This window comes from Xylona heveae (genome assembly GCF_001619985.1).
Source record: "Xylona heveae TC161 unplaced genomic scaffold L228scaffold_6, whole genome shotgun sequence".
Classification (NCBI taxonomy): domain Eukaryota; kingdom Fungi; phylum Ascomycota; class Xylonomycetes; order Xylonales; family Xylonaceae; genus Xylona; species Xylona heveae.
The window spans coordinates 209452-229718 of NW_017264198.1; the positions used below are offsets into that span (position 1 = coordinate 209452).

At 49.7% G+C, this 20267-nt stretch overlaps 8 protein-coding genes across 8 annotated transcripts; 2 read left to right on the top strand and 6 right to left on the bottom strand.

Moving 5' to 3' along the window:
- Positions 1–118: 118 nt before the first annotated feature.
- Positions 119–1842, bottom strand: L228DRAFT_268521 (hypothetical protein; the record flags this gene model as incomplete). Its single annotated transcript, XM_018335149.1, has 2 exons — positions 119–140; positions 257–1842. The coding sequence occupies 2 exons, from the start codon at positions 1840–1842 to the stop codon at positions 119–121; spliced, it is 1608 nt and encodes a 535-aa protein (XP_018187576.1).
- A 1613-nt stretch (positions 1843–3455) lies between these two features.
- On the bottom strand, positions 3456–4262 carry L228DRAFT_239046 (mitochondrial succinate dehydrogenase cytochrome b560 subunit D; the record flags this gene model as incomplete). The annotated part of the gene is made up of 5 exons (XM_018331108.1): positions 3456–3621; positions 3681–3800; positions 3857–3923; positions 3984–4001; positions 4061–4262. 5 exons carry the CDS (start codon positions 4260–4262, stop codon positions 3456–3458), a joined length of 573 nt encoding a protein of 190 aa, XP_018187577.1.
- A 416-nt stretch (positions 4263–4678) lies between these two features.
- On the top strand, positions 4679–6892 carry L228DRAFT_247635 (mitochondrial processing peptidase beta subunit mitochondrial precursor). The gene is made up of 5 exons (XM_018332690.1): positions 4679–4845; positions 4907–5032; positions 5090–5167; positions 5252–5931; positions 6010–6892. Exons 1-5 carry the CDS (start codon positions 4705–4707, stop codon positions 6395–6397), a joined length of 1413 nt encoding a protein of 470 aa, XP_018187578.1. The 5' UTR covers positions 4679–4704; the 3' UTR covers positions 6398–6892.
- A 117-nt stretch (positions 6893–7009) lies between these two features.
- On the bottom strand, positions 7010–8759 carry L228DRAFT_283218 (hypothetical protein). The gene is made up of 2 exons (XM_018336092.1): positions 8329–8759; positions 7010–8221 (listed from the first exon to the last, which is right to left on the bottom strand). Exons 1-2 carry the CDS (start codon positions 8422–8424, stop codon positions 7346–7348), a joined length of 972 nt encoding a protein of 323 aa, XP_018187579.1. The 5' UTR covers positions 8425–8759; the 3' UTR covers positions 7010–7345.
- A 411-nt stretch (positions 8760–9170) lies between these two features.
- L228DRAFT_247637 (hypothetical protein) lies at positions 9171–10277 on the bottom strand. Its single transcript, XM_018332691.1, has 2 exons — positions 9917–10277; positions 9171–9850 (listed from the first exon to the last, which is right to left on the bottom strand). Exons 1-2 carry the CDS (start codon positions 10159–10161, stop codon positions 9313–9315), a joined length of 783 nt encoding a protein of 260 aa, XP_018187580.1. The 5' UTR covers positions 10162–10277; the 3' UTR covers positions 9171–9312.
- Positions 10278–10777: 500 nt separating this feature from the next.
- Positions 10778–11995, bottom strand: L228DRAFT_261262 (NAD(P)-binding protein; the record flags this gene model as incomplete). The annotated part of the gene is made up of 1 exon (XM_018334315.1): positions 10778–11995. Exon 1 carries the CDS (start codon positions 11861–11863, stop codon positions 10778–10780), a length of 1086 nt encoding a protein of 361 aa, XP_018187581.1. The 5' UTR covers positions 11864–11995.
- Positions 11996–12316: 321 nt separating this feature from the next.
- On the bottom strand, positions 12317–16224 carry L228DRAFT_247638 (hypothetical protein). Its single transcript, XM_018332692.1, has 4 exons — positions 15944–16224; positions 15686–15879; positions 14568–15628; positions 12317–14510 (listed from the first exon to the last, which is right to left on the bottom strand). Exons 1-4 carry the CDS (start codon positions 16039–16041, stop codon positions 12504–12506), a joined length of 3360 nt encoding a protein of 1119 aa, XP_018187582.1. The 5' UTR covers positions 16042–16224; the 3' UTR covers positions 12317–12503.
- Positions 16225–16755: 531 nt separating this feature from the next.
- Positions 16756–20262, top strand: L228DRAFT_247639 (LNS2-domain-containing protein). The gene is made up of 5 exons (XM_018332693.1): positions 16756–17341; positions 17395–17465; positions 17521–17827; positions 17886–18816; positions 18885–20262. The coding sequence occupies exons 1-5, from the start codon at positions 17233–17235 to the stop codon at positions 19963–19965; spliced, it is 2499 nt and encodes an 832-aa protein (XP_018187583.1). The 5' UTR covers positions 16756–17232; the 3' UTR covers positions 19966–20262.
- Positions 20263–20267: the final 5 nt, after the last annotated feature.

Below are 20267 nucleotides of genomic sequence, written 5' to 3' on the forward strand. Positions count from 1 at the left end.
GCCCGGTCGAATGATTGGTTGACAAGGAAGGGATAATCACGTCGTTGATTGAAAATTGATGATTTGATGATGATGATGAAGGAAACTGAAGACCTCATGAGTCATGGACTCATGGCATCTATTCGCGCCAGTGTGCTCGACTGTTGATTTACCAAAGTTAGTCTTGTATAACGACAAGCATGAATGAGCTCGCAGATTGGCTCGGAGATATATGGGGGGAGAGAGAGAGAGAGAGAGGTTGTATAAGGGGAAATACCAATAAACACATTTGAGCGTCCTGGCAGGCGCAGTCGCACGAATGCAATCGGCCCATTCATTCCAGCAGGGCGCGTGGAAGTTTTGGCCGCACTGGGACTTGCACCAGACGAGACTGTCATTGTCTTCGAAAGGCTCGTGGCAGATGGCGCAGTCGCCGGTGATTGGTTTGCGGGTGGCTGTCGGAGGGGAGTCTGCGGGGCTGGCGGTGGCGGTGGGCGTCGAGGTGGCGGCGGCGTTGGGCGTAGAGGCAGATGGGGAAGGAGTTGGAGTACTGGTGGTGGGAGGTTGGTTGGCAGGGGTGGTAGTTGGATTGGAAGGACTGCGTGAGGTGGCTGTCCCCGTGGAGGTATTGGTATGATTGTTTGACGATGCTCTTGATGTAGAGGATCGTGTACTGGTGGATGATTGAGCGGGAGATGCAGAACGGACAGACTGTGTGGATATAGCGGAAGAAGAAGGAGTAGAAATAGAAGGAGAAGGGGTAACAATAGAAGGAGAAGGGGTAACAATAGAAGGAGAAGGGGTAGATGGGGTAGTGGATGAAGCGGCAGAGGTGGACGTTGGTGTATCAATGTTTGTACGCCGAACGGCTGGGCGCCGGGAAACTGGCGTTGGAGTAGATGGAGTAGATGGAGGAGAAGTCGTGGTTCGAGCTGCTCTACTAGTAGTAGTGTTGGAAGAAGTTCGGGCTGGAACAGGGGCAGTCCTTTGGGATGAAGCAGTCCGGTCATTAATGAGGAGCCCTCGGGGTGTTTCCCGTGATGAAGTTGTACGAGTGGAACGAGAGTTTGACGACCTCGACGACCGCTGGGTGGACAGCGAGGCGTGAGACGTCGCATCACTGTATTCAGGAATGCTGTCTGAATAGTCGTAGCCGTCGTCGTCATCGTCGTCGTCGTCATCATCAGAGTCAGAGTCAGAGTCGTATTCAGACTCAGAGTCATCTTCGCTCTCAGGAGGCGTCAAAAGTCTGGTATGTCGCTGTCGGCGACTGCTCTGGGGCTGACGTTCGGTCGTAGTAGAATGTCTGCCTGTGTCCGGTATAGTTGCTTGTCGACGCGCAGTCCCATGGGACGCCCTAGGCGTTGTAGAGATATAAGATCCAGATCTGGGATGCCGTACTGGAGCGAAAATATCAAGAGACTCGCGCTCTGTATAATACACCTCCCCCGAATGACGAACAAGCTGTTGTTGAGGAGAAGCTGGAGGAGAAGGTAGATAGTTCTGCCTCGACGTAGGGACATGCTGAGAGGTAGTCCGTGGCGGAGTTGCCCTCATAGATTGCTTGTACATGGTGATCATCTGTTGCCATTTCATGACCATATCCCCTGCTTGGTATTGGTGGTTCCGTTTACACAGAATGCGGTGAGCCAGGTCGTCAAGTATGTCCGTCAGCTTCGAAGCGGATGGAGATTGATAGGCCATCATCGCGAGAAGATTGCTGGCCGCACATCTGTTTGCTTGTGCGATGGGATTACGGCATCTGCGGCCTTGTGAGGGCGCCCAGCCAACGCAGGTATAGCTCACCGGCTCAAGCTTCAGGACCTCAATAGGGTCCCACTTCGCACCTGGAAAATTAGACATGATAGAGGATATTCAATAAATGAAGTAAAGTGTGGATTGATTGCTTGATTGGTTTGGTCGAATGTCGTTAATGCTTGAACAGAAGATTGAAATGGGGAGAAAGATGGTTGCATTTTAAATAACACCAAGAGTGCCTCTGCCAGCATTTTCCAGATGACGATGGTGTTTGCTGCAGGCCTCGCACCGCCCCCAAGATCAATGTACCTACCTTATTTTTGCTGCCATATTTGCTTGGAGGCTTGGACCAGAGTGGGGTTTCCAAACGTACGACAAGGACATTTGACTGCAGGGTGGGCAGTAAAGTTTCGAGGATTGCGGCACAGATATGCAAGGATGCATCTTTCGGTAGTTGGGCTATGCAGCGAATGCATGGCCAGCAACCAATTGGTATACCTTCATCCTTGAAGCTTCACCCCATGATCATGAAGCGTTTCTTGTACCATCATGGGTCGAATGATCGCATTAAACAGCGGTGATCTGCCCTTCAATTAAACCCTGCAAAGAAAATTGTATTGTTTCTTGACCCTGCGATTGTTTCGAATTAGTTCAATATAACTAACACTTGCTAACACTTAGCTTTCATTTGCAGCGAAATACTTCAAAATCCAAGGATAGTAGGTGGGGACGTAGTACCATGGTGGTTAAAACATGGTTGTTCTTATCATTGGTTGTTCGCTATATATTTTCAGTTCGTGCTCGCCCACAACCCCCCTGCACGGCGCCTATTGAGGCAGGTCGCTTGCATGGATATTGAGAGGCTGAGTCTCCTTTCCGCAAATCAATCACCACCGACCAGACTTTTGCTAGACTCTGTGCACGGTTAAATCCCTCAGGCAAAATTAACTCTCTTGACGCAATAAATTTAGCTGCCCTTGAGGTAATCATTCGAAACCAAGCGATAGGACGAACCATGCCAGTATCAATATTTCTCCGAGACAAGATCATTACACAATACCTTAACCCACGTGATTTTAAAAGCCAGGATTAAATTTTGCGACTGTAGAGAAAATCAGACTGCTACATCCACTCGCTACGCAAGAGAACAGGGATGCCAAACCGGGCCTGCATCAGGGAAGGATCCCTTGTCGCAGCGGATGGCAGAAGCTCAGCCGCAGCCGGATATGGAACACGTCTTTGGACCGCCGTTATGCTGGCAAACCATGAGCGGTCCGGCAATCTTCCGATGAGTCTACATGCATACTTGCATGGAAATGTCGTGAGAGCTAATGATATCTCTTTTTCTGTTTGAACTTTCCTCAGGTTTTTTCGGTCTGCTAGCATGAGCGGCATTTCCTGTTTGAACATCTATACGTATATTTAGCAATCCTTTGCAAGGACAACCAGCAGAAACACAACTCTGTATCAGACGGTAGCTTTAATCCAGAATGACTCGACCACAAGCTCCACAGCACTTGTCGGAGTGTTACCTATGCACCGAATATAGTACCTGATGAGGAAAAGTGTCGGGGTTTGTCCGGATTCCAGGCCTCTAAAAAGAAAAGTAATCGATTCATAACTAAGGAGGAATATACAGCCGCAGAATCACGCATCGTGCTGCTTTGTCACGAAAAGATCGCCTCGCAATTGACCAAATTAACAGAATAAAAAGTCATTTATGCCGTCCAAACACGCTTGATTGCCTCTGTCAGGCCAACATCGTTGGTCTCAAACTCGTAGAGTCCAATGGCGACGACAACGGTGCCGGCTCGAAGGCCCCAGGTGAAAAGGGCACGAGACTTGGGAAATCTCTTTTTGGGAATGTAGTCAATGACCATGGAACTAGAACGCACATTGTCAATGGATGTCGGGGCGGCTGTTGTTGAGCAATCGAAACTTACTCAAAACCAATGTGAGAGTGGATTAGAAGAGATGCGCAGAGAGTGGCATCAAGGACCGGGTGCTGGGTGCCGGCGGCAAAAGGAGCAACCGTCAGGGGAATCAAACCGGCGGCAAGTATTCTATAACAAACACCATGTCAAATCAAGGCCCAAGTAGATATTGCAGAAGCCCATACCTCTCAAACGTCCAGTGATAGCTTCCGTGGGTGGGCTCCGCCGGGGGGACAGGAACAGGGTCATTCGCTAGGGACAACTGTCAATTAAATGTATATCATGAATGTCTCAGAGCATTTCGAAGCGTACCGGTGCCCTCAACGTGTTCTAAGAAAAAACAACGGTTAGCGATATTTCCCGCGCTGTTTAGGCAATGCGAATCTTACGAGGTCCAGGAGGCAGAATGGCGCGCTTTGCGGATGCATGGAAGGCAGCAGCCTTCATAGGCGTGGGCACAGCGCTTCGAACAAAAGAAGGTTGAGCAATTCGCTGGCTGGCGTTGATCGAGGCTCGAGTGGAAAGCATGCGAGCAGTGGGAGCGGCGCTGCATGCCTGACGCAGCAGCGAAGGACGGACAATCGAGGCCATGGTTAGATATTATTTTTCGGCTGTATAAACACCGCTCAATGGAATTGTGCTATTCTTGTCGCTGTCACTGTTGTTGCCTGGCTGCTCACGATGCCGGCCAAAGACTGCTGCAACACAGAGCTTCTTCACTGCTTCACGAACTTGCCTCGGGTGTAATAAACTCGGGAACGGGTGAAGGTGACGGGATATCTCACCAAACGCATAATAGCTTTGATCCGATTGGTCCAAATGGTGCCTAAAGCGATTAAATGTGTTTTTCGTTGGTGACTTGGATTACGCCGCCACCCGAAAAGTACGCAGGCGAAAGACCCATCCTTGGCATTTCCTCAATCCTCTCGCGAAGAACGGCAGTCGATAATATCACTTTTGGAGCTCTGTCTCTGCCATCCTCCTCCCTCTTTACCACCTCAATCCCACCTCTTTCTCGTCAATTCATCCAGACATGGCGTCTCGGCGGTTGGCTTTTAACCTCTCTCGGGGGCTTCGCTTTCGCGCTCCCATCCGGCCTCTGCAGTCGTTGAGAACCTTTGCGACTCCCACCCGGGGCAGGACGGAGACTACCACCCTTTCCAACGGCCTGACGGTGCGTCCTAGAATCCCTTGAACGTTTTAGAGCAGCTCAATTGATGCCATTGACCCTTTAGATCGCCACGGAGCACTCTCCTTACGCGCAGACCTCGACCGTTGGTGTCTGGATTGATGCTGGTAGCCGGGCCGAGACCGACAAGACCAATGGAACCGCTCATTTCCTTGAGCACCTGGCCTTCAAGGTGGGAGAAACACTTTTTTTCCAAGGACTTGAACCCATTTACTGATGAGATGAACAGGGCACCGCGAACCGCAGCCAGCACCAATTGGAGTTGGAGATTGAGAACATGGGTGGCCACCTGAACGCCTACACTTCGGTACGCTCGGCCTTACAAGAGAGAGAGAGAGAGAAAGAAGATTTTGGCTATCGTCCAGCACAACCTTATTAACACTTTTAATAGCGAGAAAACACCGTCTACTACGCCAAGGCCTTCAACTCGGACGTTCCCAAGACTGTCGACATTCTGTCCGACATTCTGCAGAACTCCAAGCTTGAGCCCAGTGCCATCGAGCGTGAGCGCGATGTCATCCTGCGTGAGCAGGAGGAGGTTGACAAGCAACTCGAGGAGGTCGTCTTTGACCACCTTCACGCTACCGCTTTCCAGGGCCAACCCCTCGGCCGTACCATCCTCGGTCCCAAGGAGAACATTGCCAGCATCCAGCGCGATGAGTTGGCCAGCTACATCAAGCAGAACTACACTGCTGACCGCATGGTCCTCGTCGGTGCCGGTGGTGTCCCCCACGAGCAGCTCGTCGACCTCGCCGAGAAGCACTTCTCTAAGCTGCCCTCGACGAGCTTCAGCACTTCCGTTGCGTCCAAGCAGAAGCCTGACTTTATTGGCTCCGAGGTCCGCATTCGGGACGACACTATCCCCACCGCCAACATTGCCATTGCCGTTGAGGGTGTCAGCTGGAAGGACGAGGACTACTTCACCGCCCTGGTCACTCAGGCCATCGTCGGCAACTGGGACCGCACTATGGGCAACGCTCCCTACCTTGGCAGCAAGCTCAGCAGCTTCGTTCACCAGCACAACCTCGCCAACAGCTTCATGAGCTTCTCCACCAGCTACAGCGACACTGGGTAAGTTTTGTTGTACATTCCGAATTACCCTCCCCAAAAATAAGTCTCAGTTGGCTAATATAAACTTCCTTTTTTTAGTCTCTGGGGTATCTACCTCGTGACCGACAACCTGACCAACATTGACGACCTTGTCCACTTCACCCTCCGTGAGTGGTCTCGTCTTTCTTTCAACGTCAGCGAGGCCGAAACCGAGCGTGCCAAGGCTCAGCTCAAGGCTTCCATGCTCCTCTCTCTTGACGGCACCACCGCCGTTGCCGAGGACATTGGCCGCCAGATTGTCACCACTGGCCGCCACTTGAGCCCCGAGGAGGTTGAGCGCACCATCAACAAGATCACCGAGAAGGACGTCATGGCCTTTGCCCAGAAGAAGCTCTGGGACCAGGACATTGCCATCAGCGCCGTCGGTTCCATTGAGGGTCTGCTCGACTACCAGCGTATCCGCAACGACATGTCTCGCAATGCTTAAATGACCATAACGGGGCATGTTGTCTGGGTGGTGTCTGTGTGAGAGAGAGAAAGAGAAGAGTTGGAGCGTTGAAAGCTGTAATTTTTCCACTGCGTTTTTACCCCCCTCCAGTTCCATGGCTGTTGTCTCTTCCTTTGGCTTTCAAAACGGGTTGTGTGGTTGTAAAGTCATTAGGACGATCAGCGGAGATCATGGTTCTCTGTAAAGCTCAAAGTCGGGGGTTTCAAGCCCGATTTCGATAGATTTGGAATGTTTTTATTTTAAAGATGCAGTAGTTTTTCGAAGAGAGTGTGTTGTAGCTACCTTGTACACTTATACAAAACTCTGTTATTTGTCTCTAGATTGTTTGTTCTTCCCAATGCATATGTGACCTATTTGCATATTACTTGTTGTTACTGCTCTTACAGACCACAATGAACAAGTAGAATTGATAGTATGGTTCTTCTATCTACTATATACCTTATCTACATCCCGCAATAAAGAGACCACATCCTCCCCAAATAAATAGAAGAAAGAAGACAGAAGAAAGAAGAAAGATATAATCACATTACAGTTTCCCTCCCTCTAAAACAAACATTTTAAACATGTATCAAAATATCCTAAGCGTATCACCCTTGAGACAAAAAAAAAAAAAAAATAAACGCCGATTATGCAAGAAACAAATATACATACATACATGAAAAAAACAAAATAGTAACAAACTTTTTAAACAAGGCAAGTCTTTCATGCGGCAGCTCTTTTATTTGAGAACTGAAAGGGGGAGAAAGAGAAAAAGAGGCAGAATGAGAAACATGACCAAAGCTGGGACTGGGAGGCGATCAAGGGACCAATTAAGATAATACCGCCTGGGACTGGGCGGCGACAATGAAAAAGAGACCTAACTAAGGTCCCTAGGTAATATGACTAGATTCCAGCACTACGCCAAGGGAAGAGCGGGGTCTTGAGGCTTTATCTCTTCCGCTCTCTAACCTTGAACTTGACGCCATTCTTATTCACGCCGCCGACGGAATTCGACATCTTGGCGCGCTGCAAATCGAGCTCGCGCTCTGCAATCATGAGCTGCTGTTCGCGATTCCGTGCGGCGGCGAGTCGGGCTTTGCGGATCTCTTGTTCTCGTTTCCGGCGCTTGCGGAGAGCGCGGTCTTCTTTTTCTGCTTCGAGGGCCTTGCGTGCTTCGCGGGCACTTATAAACTTTTTCTTTCCCCCTTGCTGTTCTTGATCTTCATCTTCTGCCTCGTCCTGGTCGTCCTCGTCGACTTCATCATTCGCCGCTCCTTGACCTTTCAGAGCGTCACTGGCCCCGGCTTCTAGGCCTGACGAGCGGCGGTTTAGTTTTGGATCAAACGATGCTTGTTCCTCTTTTGAATCGACAAAGACTGTCCGTCGCGGCTTAGGTTTCGGCGCAGAGAATCCAAAGTCAAACTCGTCGTCTTCGTCCTTATCTTCGTCTTGAGCGTTGCCGATTTCGTCAATGCGGCGAACGGGCGCGACGTTGTCGTCCTCGTCCTCGTCGTCCTCGTCATCATCCCCGGCCCGTGTATTCTTTTCGGGCAACACGAATCCTTCTTCAAGAGACATCCGTTCTTTCCGCGCTTTCTGCGCCATGGTTCGCAGGTACCCTGCGTCTTGTGTCTTCAGGAGCTGCACGACTTCCTGGCTCAGCGCCTTGTTTCCTCGGTCGGTGATTTTCTGGCCAGCGGCATTGGTGCGAGAGCGCATCATGCCGAATGCGAATTCGTCGGGGTTGCGCTCGGCGGCTTTTTGCCGCAGCACGCGGAGACGAGCTTTCTTTGCATTGAAGTCTTTGGCGCGGAGCGAGTAGTCCTAAGGTTAAGACAGAGCATTAGCTTTTGACCAGCATTGTGAAGTAAAATAACAGCAAATTTTAGGGGGGCAAAGGGTCTTTGTATGAGCAAAGGAGAAAGACGAACCTTGTGCTTCTCGAGAAGTCCCCATTTCTCACGTTCCAGTGGCTGAGCACGTTCGCGGTGCGACCGCCGCTGGACGGCGTTGCGCATGGACGACATTGTGGCAGTCTATGTATTCGGTCAATCTTCTTTTATTGGGCCTTGATTTGGGGTTGATATGCTATGTTCGACTCTGCGGTTCGACGGTTGCGGTCCTGGTGATATTTCGGCTTCGAGTGCCTTCAAAATTCTGGGGAAGATCTTTTTTTGCGGCTGTAAATTTTGAAGAATGAGCCGACGGGGCAAAGGATGGCGTAGGAAGAGTAGATAAATGCAGTTGGTCTGGAGATATCCAGACTGAAGAGGAGCAGTATGTCCTACGTACTCCAGTTCCTCAGTCGGACATGCAATGGAGAAAGCGGTGTTGTCGAAACTCTCGAAATCGATAAACTTTCGTGCCTCGGTGGTTTGGCTCATTGGAAATTTTACGCGAGGCAGCGAAGTGGTACCTCGCTTAAACTTGTCCGTTTAGTCTGTCGAACTGCATATTAGTAGAGACGGAAATGTAACGTGTAGGGTATATCGGTCACATAAATGACTTACAATGATTTCTTAAGCATTTATTTTGTCTTTCTTTTTGGTATGAGTAATAATGAGAGTGATATTGAACATTTTGATTTAATGTGAATGATATATTCACCCATGGGGAGTGATGAATATCAAACGTAGAAACATTCTACGACAACTCAAATGGTAGGTTAGAAAAGGAAGTAGAAATAGCACGTTTCATAATAAGATAAGAAGGCGATTTATTTTCTAGACATATCTACTTCTAAATTTAATGTAATACAGAAATTCTCTTTGGTGAGTGGTAAATGAACAGCACCGCTAGGCTAATTGAGGTGATTAACATTGTCCATAGACATCGCAATAGCACTTCTTTTCGTCCGGGCAACTGATGGAGGATATTAGCCGGAGATAGTCAAACATCAGCAGCAAAGGCACTTACTACACGGGGTCCATTCCGAAAATGACATGCCATGAATATTCCATGACCCGTCCACTTTCATAATCCTTCAATGGAGTGTCCAGCACCCACTGGCGGTATTTGATATAATCCTCCCGAGGCCGCTTGTGGACTTGATCTCGCGACACTGCAAATTGAGCGCAGCAAGCCGAAGCTACTTCTGGTGGTCTTTCACCACCGAACAGAGTTGCCCAAAGATCTGGCGTGACGTGCTTATTGTATCTGTGTTTTTGGAGACAACCCGGATTCCAATTACAGCGCAGATTGGCGTAGCCATTGCGTTGGATGAAGTCTATCTGGAGATTGTTCAAGGACTCCGCATTGTCATGGTGCGGCGTGTCCACATGCCAAGCCTTGAAAAAGCCGTCGAGGTGCGGGTGCATGAAGGCGATAGTGGACGGGAGAGAGTCATAATGGTCAATAACGTAGGTCAAATACGCCATCGCCTCGTGGCCTTTATTCGCCGGTGTTTTGAGGACCGCAGTGGCATTATTGAGATCGTATATGGCTGCTTGCCAGCTACAAATAAAACAAGTTAGAGAGAAAAATTAAATCCTCGAGTTCGTGCTCGCAAGCGGCGCATACCCAATAAGTCTCTCTTTGACCCAGTCAACATTTTCGTTCCCGACAATGGTCATGACAACGACCTTGTCTTGCGGCGCCATAGGCGACTGCTTCAGGGTAGCGTGGTCATTGTAAGGATGGAAAGAGCTGGCGATGTAGTCCGGTACTCGATTCTGATCCCAGAGATCATACAGTCTAATATGCCAGACAGTCCCAATCGCGATGAGAAGAACTGCGGCAATGATGAGCCGAACACCGATTCTCATAGTCGTAACTGCTGATACACAAGTGGAGATCCCATCGAAACGAATGTAAAAAGTCTCGGCGCTCAAGGGAAGCAAAGGCTATTCATTTTCGAAAAAGTCCTGCGTTTTCAAGAGCGGTGCCAAATGCTGGTTGTAGGGCTGAGGCTTTTGGCTTGTTTCATTCATTGGTAGCGCGTGGGGCGGGAATATCCGAGTCACAGCCACAACTTCAGGGGCCAAAGGGCATTACACAATACAGCATAATGATCATACAATGTGTCAACAGTGAGACTCTCGGAATCATTTTTAGGGTATTTATCATAAAATCAAGTTCATCATGCAAAGTCACTTAGCTACAATGGCAACAGTGGTCATCTAGTGTATTATTTGATATTTTATTTCGATTTCCCTCAAATTCATTGTGGGGTTCGCTTCTTGGACTTGCTAGGTGTCAACCACGAGCATGATACTTTTCACTCGAGGCCAAGGGCAGACCTAATCGTAATGTTCCTACCCTAAGCAAGGTAAGCGGAGACTCGACTGAGTATAATCTTCAAATACTGTTATAGCAACCGCTGTATCCAAGGCGGTCATATCTCGAGAACTTCAGGTTCTAAAATTCATCATCTCGTTCGAATTAAAAAGGAACTTCCGTCCCAAGGCCCTTCTCCTTTGCAATTCGCAATAACTCTGAGCCTATAAGCACGTCCATTATACCCATGCCGACACATTTGAACACACGAGTGCCAGTCCACTTTGCCCAGCTGGGAGACACCCCAGCACGTCTGTCACCCCGCTCTTGAGTGAGCAACTCGCCAACTTCGACAAGCCGGTCCCCTGTGACCTTCGCGTCAGCAAGCTCGCCAGACTCCTCTAGGCAGGCTTCCCTGTTGTCGACATAGATGGTGGGCCCGCCAGAAAGTAGTGTCGCGGTGTCAACCTCCTTCATGTGAGGCTGATAAGAACCAATCATCGAGATGTATCTAGTATGTTCCTCTTGTTTTGACCCTTCCAGATAAGAGTATGGAAATAGTGGCGAAGTAGAAGGCGTACAGCAGAAGAGGGCGTTGCTCTTTACGAGCCTCTGCCGAACTTGATCTTCATTCTGCGGCACACGAGCTAGGACCTCAAATTGTACCTCTGGGTACCGTGCATGGAGTTCTTCAAAGAGGCAAGCTTTCAAATGCTCCAAACGCTCTGCATTGCGGTTGATGATGGTGACACGGCCGATCGTCCCGGGCGGTGTGAGTAAAAGTGCAAGTCGAACGTGCCACTCCGCTTGTGTTCCGGCTCCGAATACTACAACATTGATAGGTTCCTTGACAGATGATTGCCAATCGTGATGGGAGAAGATAATCATGCTGGTTAGGGCCGTCCGAAAACCCGTAATATCTGCAGCGTTCAGAAGACCCTGTATGTGACCGGTTGGGTTGAAGATGTTAAGGGCGCTATTCAGTCCGCCAGCAGGTGGCATCGACACCACTTTTATGCCAGTCACATTCGTCGTCGAGGATGGCATAAATAGTGTCGTGGTTTTTAGAGGGGTCGTTATCCGCGCGCGAAGAGGCTGAAAGATGGTCTTCTGATGATCTTCCCCTTCGGATTTTTCTTGTGTTGAATAATCCGCCAGCATCTGGCAGAACGTATCAAGAATCTCATGGCTCTGCTCTGGCGATAGACCGTGCAGAATACCTGCAATCTCCTCCTTATTAAGGACTAACATAGTCGGTCCGTTGTCAAAGAATTTAGAGGTATTTCAGATATCGATGGTCTGCCAAGTGGTGATTTTATAAATTTAAATCAGAAGATTGACGGTTGAGACGGTGTGTGATCAACGCGCTGGCTGAAATCTGTTTCTCCCACATTTACTTTTTGGACAATCGTTGGCAGTCACCAAGGTGAGACCAGTAAATAAATGAGTGCTTGAAGCTGCCAACCTTATCACCGATGACGGAGCACGATAAGCAAATTAAGTTACGGGAACTTCTTACTCGGACAGACTTACCCGAGCATTCGAACTCCTGCCGTCCCGCTCTGACCGAGTAACGAATGGAAACGGAATGCCTTCCCGAGTCATTGTAGGTCCGTGTGCTGTCAGAGGATGTCAATACGTACGTGGGCACATCGTTTATTTGAAACCCCTGTTCTATAGATTCTCATTGAAGCATATGCCAGGCGGGGTTCTGACTCTGTTATGTATTCTATGGCGCGCAAGGGGGCGCAACTAAACGTGATGGCTAAACCTACGGGTCCGAAATTTACAGAGAACTGATCACGAGTAGATGTTTAATAGCACCAAGAATGGAATCAAATGCTAATCTAGTTCCAATGGCTTGCTTTATATCGTTTTAATATTTGCAGAGCTACAAATGACCATGTTCATCGGCTTCCTCCCCCGTCGCGCTGGCCTTTTCGCTCATTTCGTTCACTATTGCTCTGTCCTTCTCGTCCTTTTTCTGTTTCCTGCGCAACGACCCTTTGAAAATGCTGCTCATCCCACCGCCGCTAGACGGATGAGGACTGTGACCGCTGGTCGCGGGGATGCTCTCAGTGCTGCGATCCATCTGTTTGTCACTGGCCCCAGCCGCTGCTTCCTCGTCCGTTTCATATGGGCCACCTCCCAAGTCGCCAGATTTCTTGAAGAGTCCTCCCTTGTCTTTCGTCCACGGCATATTAAACATCCCCGAGCTGCCTTTGCGAGTGAGTTTCTGGATAAAAGATTCCTTGTCTTTCGAGCTAGCGAGCGACGAAGTCAACGGCTCTGAGATGGCTTGCTCAAGAGAATCATATGACTCTGCTATTGAATCAGCAGTCTTGATTGACCGAGCGTCTTTTGACTTGCGCGAGTCTGACGGCGAAGTACCGATAAAATCCAGCAAAGATTCATCTCCTTGTTTGTTGCTCGCTTCTTCCTCCTGGCCCACGTTTCTAGGGTCGCCGAGACCAAAAAAGGTCCTAAAGGTCGGCGCCGTTGGATTGAGTTTCGGTGTAATGGGTCTTTGAGAGGACAGCGGTCGAGTGCCAATCGGAGCGGGTGGAGGCGTGTGTCGAGATATGGCGCTCTGCAAGGGATCCGAATCGAGTTGGGTCATGCTTAGCGGAAGGTTGCTGGATGATCCGTATTGTATTGACGGCCTCCGAGACGGCGTTCGCGACCAAGATTCGGATGCAAACCAGTCAGGAACGAGAGGACTACTCCTGTGAATGGGCGTCTCAGTCGTAGGCCATCCAAACGGCTGGTTATCAGAGGAAGGCCGAGGAAAGCTTGTAGTCTCAATCGACGGGCGATCCGACGAGGTCCTTCGTGACGCAGGGGCCTCGGGAAAGAACTTTGAAGGCTCTAATGGATCATAGCGGGAGCTGAACATGTTGAAATGGCGGCGGCGACTTGGTGTGTGCTTAACAGGACCAGTAGCATCTTCCCCACTGGTGTCATGACTGATGGCTGTACTTCGGTTTAGTAAGCTCGTCATCATCGGACTAACCCAGCTGCTACCGGAATGGCTGCCTCGTCGCCGTCGGGTACCAATTGGATCAAGTTCACCGTTCCCTTGATCGATATTTCGTGGGAAAGATTGACTTTGGCCAGGTTTGAGGGACCCCAAAACAGGAGGTTCATTTGGAAGAGTCTTTCCTCGCTGTCGATTCAAGCCAAAGAGACTTGCCAGTCGCCTTGATCCGGCAAGGTTCGTATCAGAGGCACCGCCCATTCCAAAAGATGGGCCAGTAGAATGAACCGAGCGTCGATCTGCGTCGACCAGACCCTCGGACCCTGTGGGAAACGCGTGTAAATTGTTCAAACTTTCCCTTGGGCTAGAAAACACGCTGGGCGAGCTGCCATCAGAAACGGGGGATGTAGGTCCACGAAGGGTGGGGTCGAGCCCAGCGGGGCCTAGCCCCGAAAAGCCATTCGTGTTTGCAGAGGAAGGCTTGATCGGCGAGCCTTGCATGTCTTCGTCGCCGAGTAGGTCTCGAGGAAGCAGAGCATCTGCAGTCGGACTCATTGGAGCACCGCCAGTGAGAGCATCACGCTCGGCTTGGGTCATACCGGGCTCTTCTGAAGTGCCAGGGATAGCCATGCCATTGCTCATATTGAAAAATGGGGAAGATGATGCGAACGTAGGCGAAATGTTGGGAATGCTAACTGGCGTCGAGATAGAGAACCGATTATCTGCACCTGGGACATCATTAAAGGTAGATGACAACGTGTTCGTGCGAGACTTGCGTTGACGAATCCTCTTTGGCTTATTCTTCTTCCCAGCAAGATCGAGTTCAGAACCGGAGATGGAGTTGATGGGCACTGGATCATTGTTCAAGCGGGAGTTAAGGAAGCTCAGCCGTTCTTGAGCTTGCTGATAATTTGCTTGCGCCTGTAAAAGAAGTCAACTTCAAACAAGATTCAGTCAATAGCGATAGAAAGCGTTTACCTGCTGGAGAGTGTTCCATGCGGAAGTGTACTGAGCCTGCAAGCCACGTAGCTTAGCTTCCCATTGTCGATCCTTTTCCTTTTCAATTCTCTCTGCTTCTCGAGCCTCCTCTTCGTCCTTCTCCTCCTGTTTCTTCTTTGCTTCTTCGAGATCTTTGATGTGGATGCCCTTTTCTCGAATGTCTTCTTCCAACATCTTGACCGCCGCAAGATTCTCAGTAGTCTCCTTCCGCAAATCCTCGACTTTGTGCTCCGACGCTTCAAGGTAATCATTTCGTTCTACAACGATATCCTCGCGAGACTGCCGCATCTCCTCAATATCTCGACGCCAGCGGCGAATATCTTCTTTCATCTTGTTTCGTTCATCCAATTTCTGTTGCAGTGTCCTCTCAAGGGCAACCTTCCTAGCCTGTGCCTGCCGGTTGTTACGTTCAAGGCTGGCCACTTGCTTTCGAAGGTCGGCGCTGGCGTCTTCTCGTTCCTTCAAGGCCTGCCTCAGCTGCTCGCGTTCCTGAATCAGAGCAGACTTTCCTTTTTGGAATTCCTCCTCTTCCTCCCCGGCTTGCTTGTCAGATTCTTCCTGCTCTTTTCGCAATCCTTCGAGCACTTCAGTGAGCTCCTGAACAGTATGCTCGGACTCCGACTCAGGCTCAGGCTCCAGTCCAACTTGCGCTGTTGACGATTGATCAAGTGAAGTATTCGCCGGTGATTGTCGTCTGCTTACACCTAATCGCTTGCTGGGCAGAGAGGTCACGCTCTGGTCTCTGGTGATAAGTGGCGCCGTAGGGACTGCCGTTGCAGTCTCCAAGGTCGTGCCATGGGCCTTCACACCTGGAGACTCGTCCCCAGCGCTTGGGGTACTGTTGGACTTCTCTCCGGTACAGAGGGCGCCGGGGAGAAGATGATCTGGCCCTTCCTTGTTGCGCCATGTTTTTAATCTGATGAGAGGACTGGGGGTTTGGAAATTGCTAGGATTGGTGGCAATTACGCGTACCACGTAGAAGGTGTCGGGCTTGAGTCCAGTAACATTTATTGACGTTTCGTGTCGGGCCGACTCACCCACTGATCAGAGCGCTGTCAGCGGCGATCATGACAATGCAAGACTGGAAAAGCACTTACCAACCACTCCATTGACCTGAATGAGATGTTTGACAACGGTATTGGGATTCTCGGGCAACTTCCAGTAGAGTGTGATAGAGTCCGACTTGATGCCTGCCAGTGATACATCTGGAGCTGCTGGAACATCCAAGCCCAGTACCTCGATGAGTTCAGGCAGCGGCTTCTGAAAGACCAGCCATGCTCGATACAACAGCCTAGTGAAACTATGAGCCCAGTGATTGCAATGCGGGACGCCCCATTGGATCCGTTGACACTTACCATGCGACAGCAGTCACGGTAGCCAGTAAATTTATCAGCGCAAACATCTCGGGCGAGAGGTCTGGGAGCTGACCCGAAAGCCATGCGACCAGAGACATGTGGACAATATCGAAACCATGAGATCAGGGTGCGCGAATCAGCGACAAGATATGAAAAGACCGAGGTCCTCCGTCAGGGTACTCAACAGCAAGCTTTCCTTATCGACCCCTGCCGTCCCGATGATTCACTCGTTGCTTGCCCTCCGCTTGACTGTTGTCAAGTTTACTGGTTTCTCTACGACTTCACACTTCTTTCTGATGCGGAGGGTCGGCCCTACAGCGACATGTTTTGCCGATCCGCCAGCAAGCCGAAGCGAGCGCACGTGATACCCAGTTGGGGACCGGAATATATCCCAAGTACAAAGTAATATGGACGTTAACTATAAGGAATATTTTTACTCGATTCATACTAGGAATCGATGCGATGTATTTTGTTTCATTAAAAAGAAAAATATGAAGCAACTCATATAATCCTTGTATAAACAAGCTCAAGCCTCTACTGGGCAATGAGATTGAATCTGTTCGCAGTATAGTGAAACGTAACCGGGAAATGCCGGCAGTCAAGCCAAGAGTCATGGTTCGCTGGTTGGAATCTTCCATTCCAGTTTAATACTTGGTGGGAACTTAATCGAACCACTCAGTAACTAAAGTTAAGCCAAGTACTGAATAGGTACTCGGCTGTGTGCGGGTGTTCCCCATCAAACAGTTAAACGGGGAATAAAATGGAGCAATGTTGAACCTAAAGATCCAACCTCGTCAGTTCCTTCGGCCCTTGGGATTTTCCACTAAGATACGTCAACCCGGAAGCCGCCCCAAAGCTGTTTAACGTTGAGACCCAAGAGACCCATCGGAAATTCCCCACACAAAGCTTGCTGCAGCTCCAGGCTCCAACATAACCACATCTCCAGTATCATTCTCGTCACCAACTGCTAACCATCATACCATCAAACACGCGGCAGCGGGGCTCGTCGAGTCCACTCGTGTGTGGCAGTCTTTACTAGACATTCCGTTTGTATCTGTTTTCGCCTTCAGCATGTGATCTGCGACACACCACTCAGCCTGCCTGTCTTGGTCGCCTCCTTGAATATCTGAGCGCAATCGCTTTACTCGCCCTTTTATGGCAGCGAGCGAGCATATCTCGGAAGAACAGCGCAAAATTATTGATCGATTTTACTTTTTGGATCTTGTGGACTTCGACCTGCTTTTGGTTTCGTCCGTTCCGAGGAGTCCGCCCTTGAGTTCGCCGGCGTCATGCAGTATGTCCGGAGCATTTCCGGCTCAGTCTCCAAGACATGGAACTCTATCAACCCCGCCACTTTGTCAGGTGCTATAGATGTGATTGTTGTGGAGCAAGAAGATGGTAAGCACTTTTTGAAGTTCTGCGAACCTGCCCGGCTTCTTACACTGAACTAGGTTCTCTGGCATGTTCTCCCTTTCATGTCCGCTTCGGGAAGTTTTCTCTTCTCAGACCATTTGAGAAGAAGGTGGGTTCGAGCTGTCTTGTCCAAGAAAATAACCCGGCCGTTGACTGTGACAAAGGTTGAATTCAGGGTCAATGGAGTCAAGCAGGAATATTCCATGAAACTGGGAGAAGGCGGCGAAGCGTTCTTCGTCTTTGAAACAGCAGACGACGTTCCCGCCGCGCTCCAGACATCCCCTTTGATTACTCCAGCCATGAGCCCGCAGAGCCTCCCTGCCGAATTGGACAATGGCTCATCCCTCAGGGAACCTGAATATCTAGACTTGGAAACAGGAGGCAAGGGTTTTAATGGCTCAGCGGCGATTCGAAGGGCAGAAGCAGGCATTCCCATCTTGTCTCCGGAGAGGAGAGCGCAGAGCGACCTTGGTAAGTTGAACATGACGACACTTCACGCTGGCAATCCAGGTCTAACGATTGTTGAAAGGCAACATAACTCCTCTATCTAGTTCACCTGACGCCCTACTCAAATCATCCATGACCGACGATTGGCCCAATCAAATCCCCACGTCCGCCTCTCTTATAGAGCGTGCCGCTTCTGCTGATGCTCTTCCAACGACTTTAAAGCCCTTTGGAAATACCCTCAGAGCCTCTCAATCTACCGAAGCACTCAGCATCGCGCCAACGCAGACCACCGAAGAAGCTTTGGAGAAAGGGGAAGAACGTTCCGGAAGGTCTAATAGCCCACCGCCTGTCCCAACTTCTGAGGCAATCAACAGAGCCATCTCCCTCTCTAAAAAGTTCTCGGGGTCAAATATCCCAACCCACGTAACTGAGAAGGGAGATTTAATGTTGGATATGACTGGTTATAAGAGTAACGACGAGGATTCGCTGCGAGCTGAAGTGCTCGCTCGCAAAATCCTTGCGGAGGAGCTAGAAGGGAGCTATGATATTGGAGCCCTCATTAGTGCCGATGAGCACGGAAACCTGTGGATCTACAGCAGCGAACAAGCTAAAGAAGCTGCAATGAAGTCAGCTGGCGCGGTTCACGCGCTGCTCAGTGGTTCAGCCAGGCCTCAAAGTGACGCCGCGTCCGATCCAGGTTACCACAGCGATGGTGAGCACAGCACGCCCTCAATTGAAGGTCCTGGCGACCGGCAGCGTCGGGAATCAGACGGTGCCCTTGATGGGCTCGTAACGCCGCCCAAAACTCCAAATGCGACGACAGCAGGTGATCCGAATCGTAATTATGCGAAAACTCTTCGTCTCACAAGTGAGCAGCTGAAAGCTCTCAATCTCAAGCCCGGCGTCAACACCATGAGCTTCAGTGTCAACAAATCAACCTGCAACGCTTTCATCTACCTTTGGTCTTTTGACGTTCCAATAGTCATCTCCGACATTGACGGAACGATAACCAAGTAAGTTGTTCCGCTCAGCAAGGAGAAATGCGGCAGGCCATTTTTTTTTAACTAACTTGCATTGCCAGGTCTGATGCGCTGGGCCACGTGTTGAACATGATCGGCCGTGACTGGACCCATGTCGGGGTCGCAAAACTGTATACGGACATTGTGGCGAACGGCTACAATATCATGTACCTCACCAGTCGGTCCGTTGGACAGGCAGACACTACGAGAGCATATCTCAATGGGGTTGTTCAAGAAGGCTATAAACTGCCCAAAGGCCCCGTGATTCTGAGCCCCGATCGCACTTATGCTGCCCTACGACGAGAAATTTACCTTCGCAAGCCAGAAGTGTTTAAAATGTCATGCCTACGAGACATTTTAAATCTCTTTGGTCAGAAGCACAACCCATTCTATGCTGGTTTTGGTAATCGATTCACGGATGCCCTAAGCTACCGATCTGTCAACATACCGTCTAATCGTATCTTCACAATCAACTCGAATGCAGAGGTCTCTTTGGATCTCCTCAGCTTGAACAAATACAGGAGTAGCTATGTTTCCATGCGGGAAATTATTGATCATTTCTTCCCTCCTGTAGGGCTTTTGGTGAAGGAAGGTGGTGAGGAGTTCACCGATTTCAACTATTGGAGAGACACACCTCTCGAGCTGGATGATTTCTCTGCGAGTGAAAGTGAAGATAGCGAGGAGGATGTTGAGGAGGAAGGAAGCGTTCATAGCGAAGATGAAGGGAGCGAAGGTTCTGATGAAGACGATCAAGTGACCAACCTTGGGGAAAGTTTTGTCTCCCAGAGGACACTGGACGAGACCGGGGACATGGATGAATCTATCTTGGAAAGTATCGAGGGTGACGATATCGCTGGAGAAGCCTTCAGGTCAAATGACTATAATGATGAGTCTGAGGAAGATGAGGATGACAATGCTTACGAGGAGGATGGTGAAGAGGAAAACGAAGACGATAAGGAACAAGAGTCACGAGGCGAACCTAAAGCCAGCAGCATTGACGCGGACATTGGTCTCACCAGTGATGTGGTTGATGACCTCGATGACAGAGTGAAAAGCCTCACACTGGGCAGAGATACAGCCGATGGGACTCCTGTACCTTCTGCGACACGAGGGAGTAATGAGCATACTGAGACGAGGGAATGACGGCACGTCGATTCATTTCAAGCGGCGGGTTTGGGAGCAGCACAACTGTTTTCTCAACGCGAATCTCATCTCCTAAGCTGAAATTTTTATTAAATCTTCACTCCGACGGGAATGGCGTTTGCAAGTGTTACATTATTACTGCATAGCATAGCATAGCATTTGGTGGCATGGCATTTCGGGCTCGGATCTGGCGTACTTATAAGACCTCGGACTTGACCTAACAGCACTATATTATAGAATTAATTTGATAATTTCACTATGAGCTGCGGAACTGTATTAGAAAATTGCATGCCATTCAAACT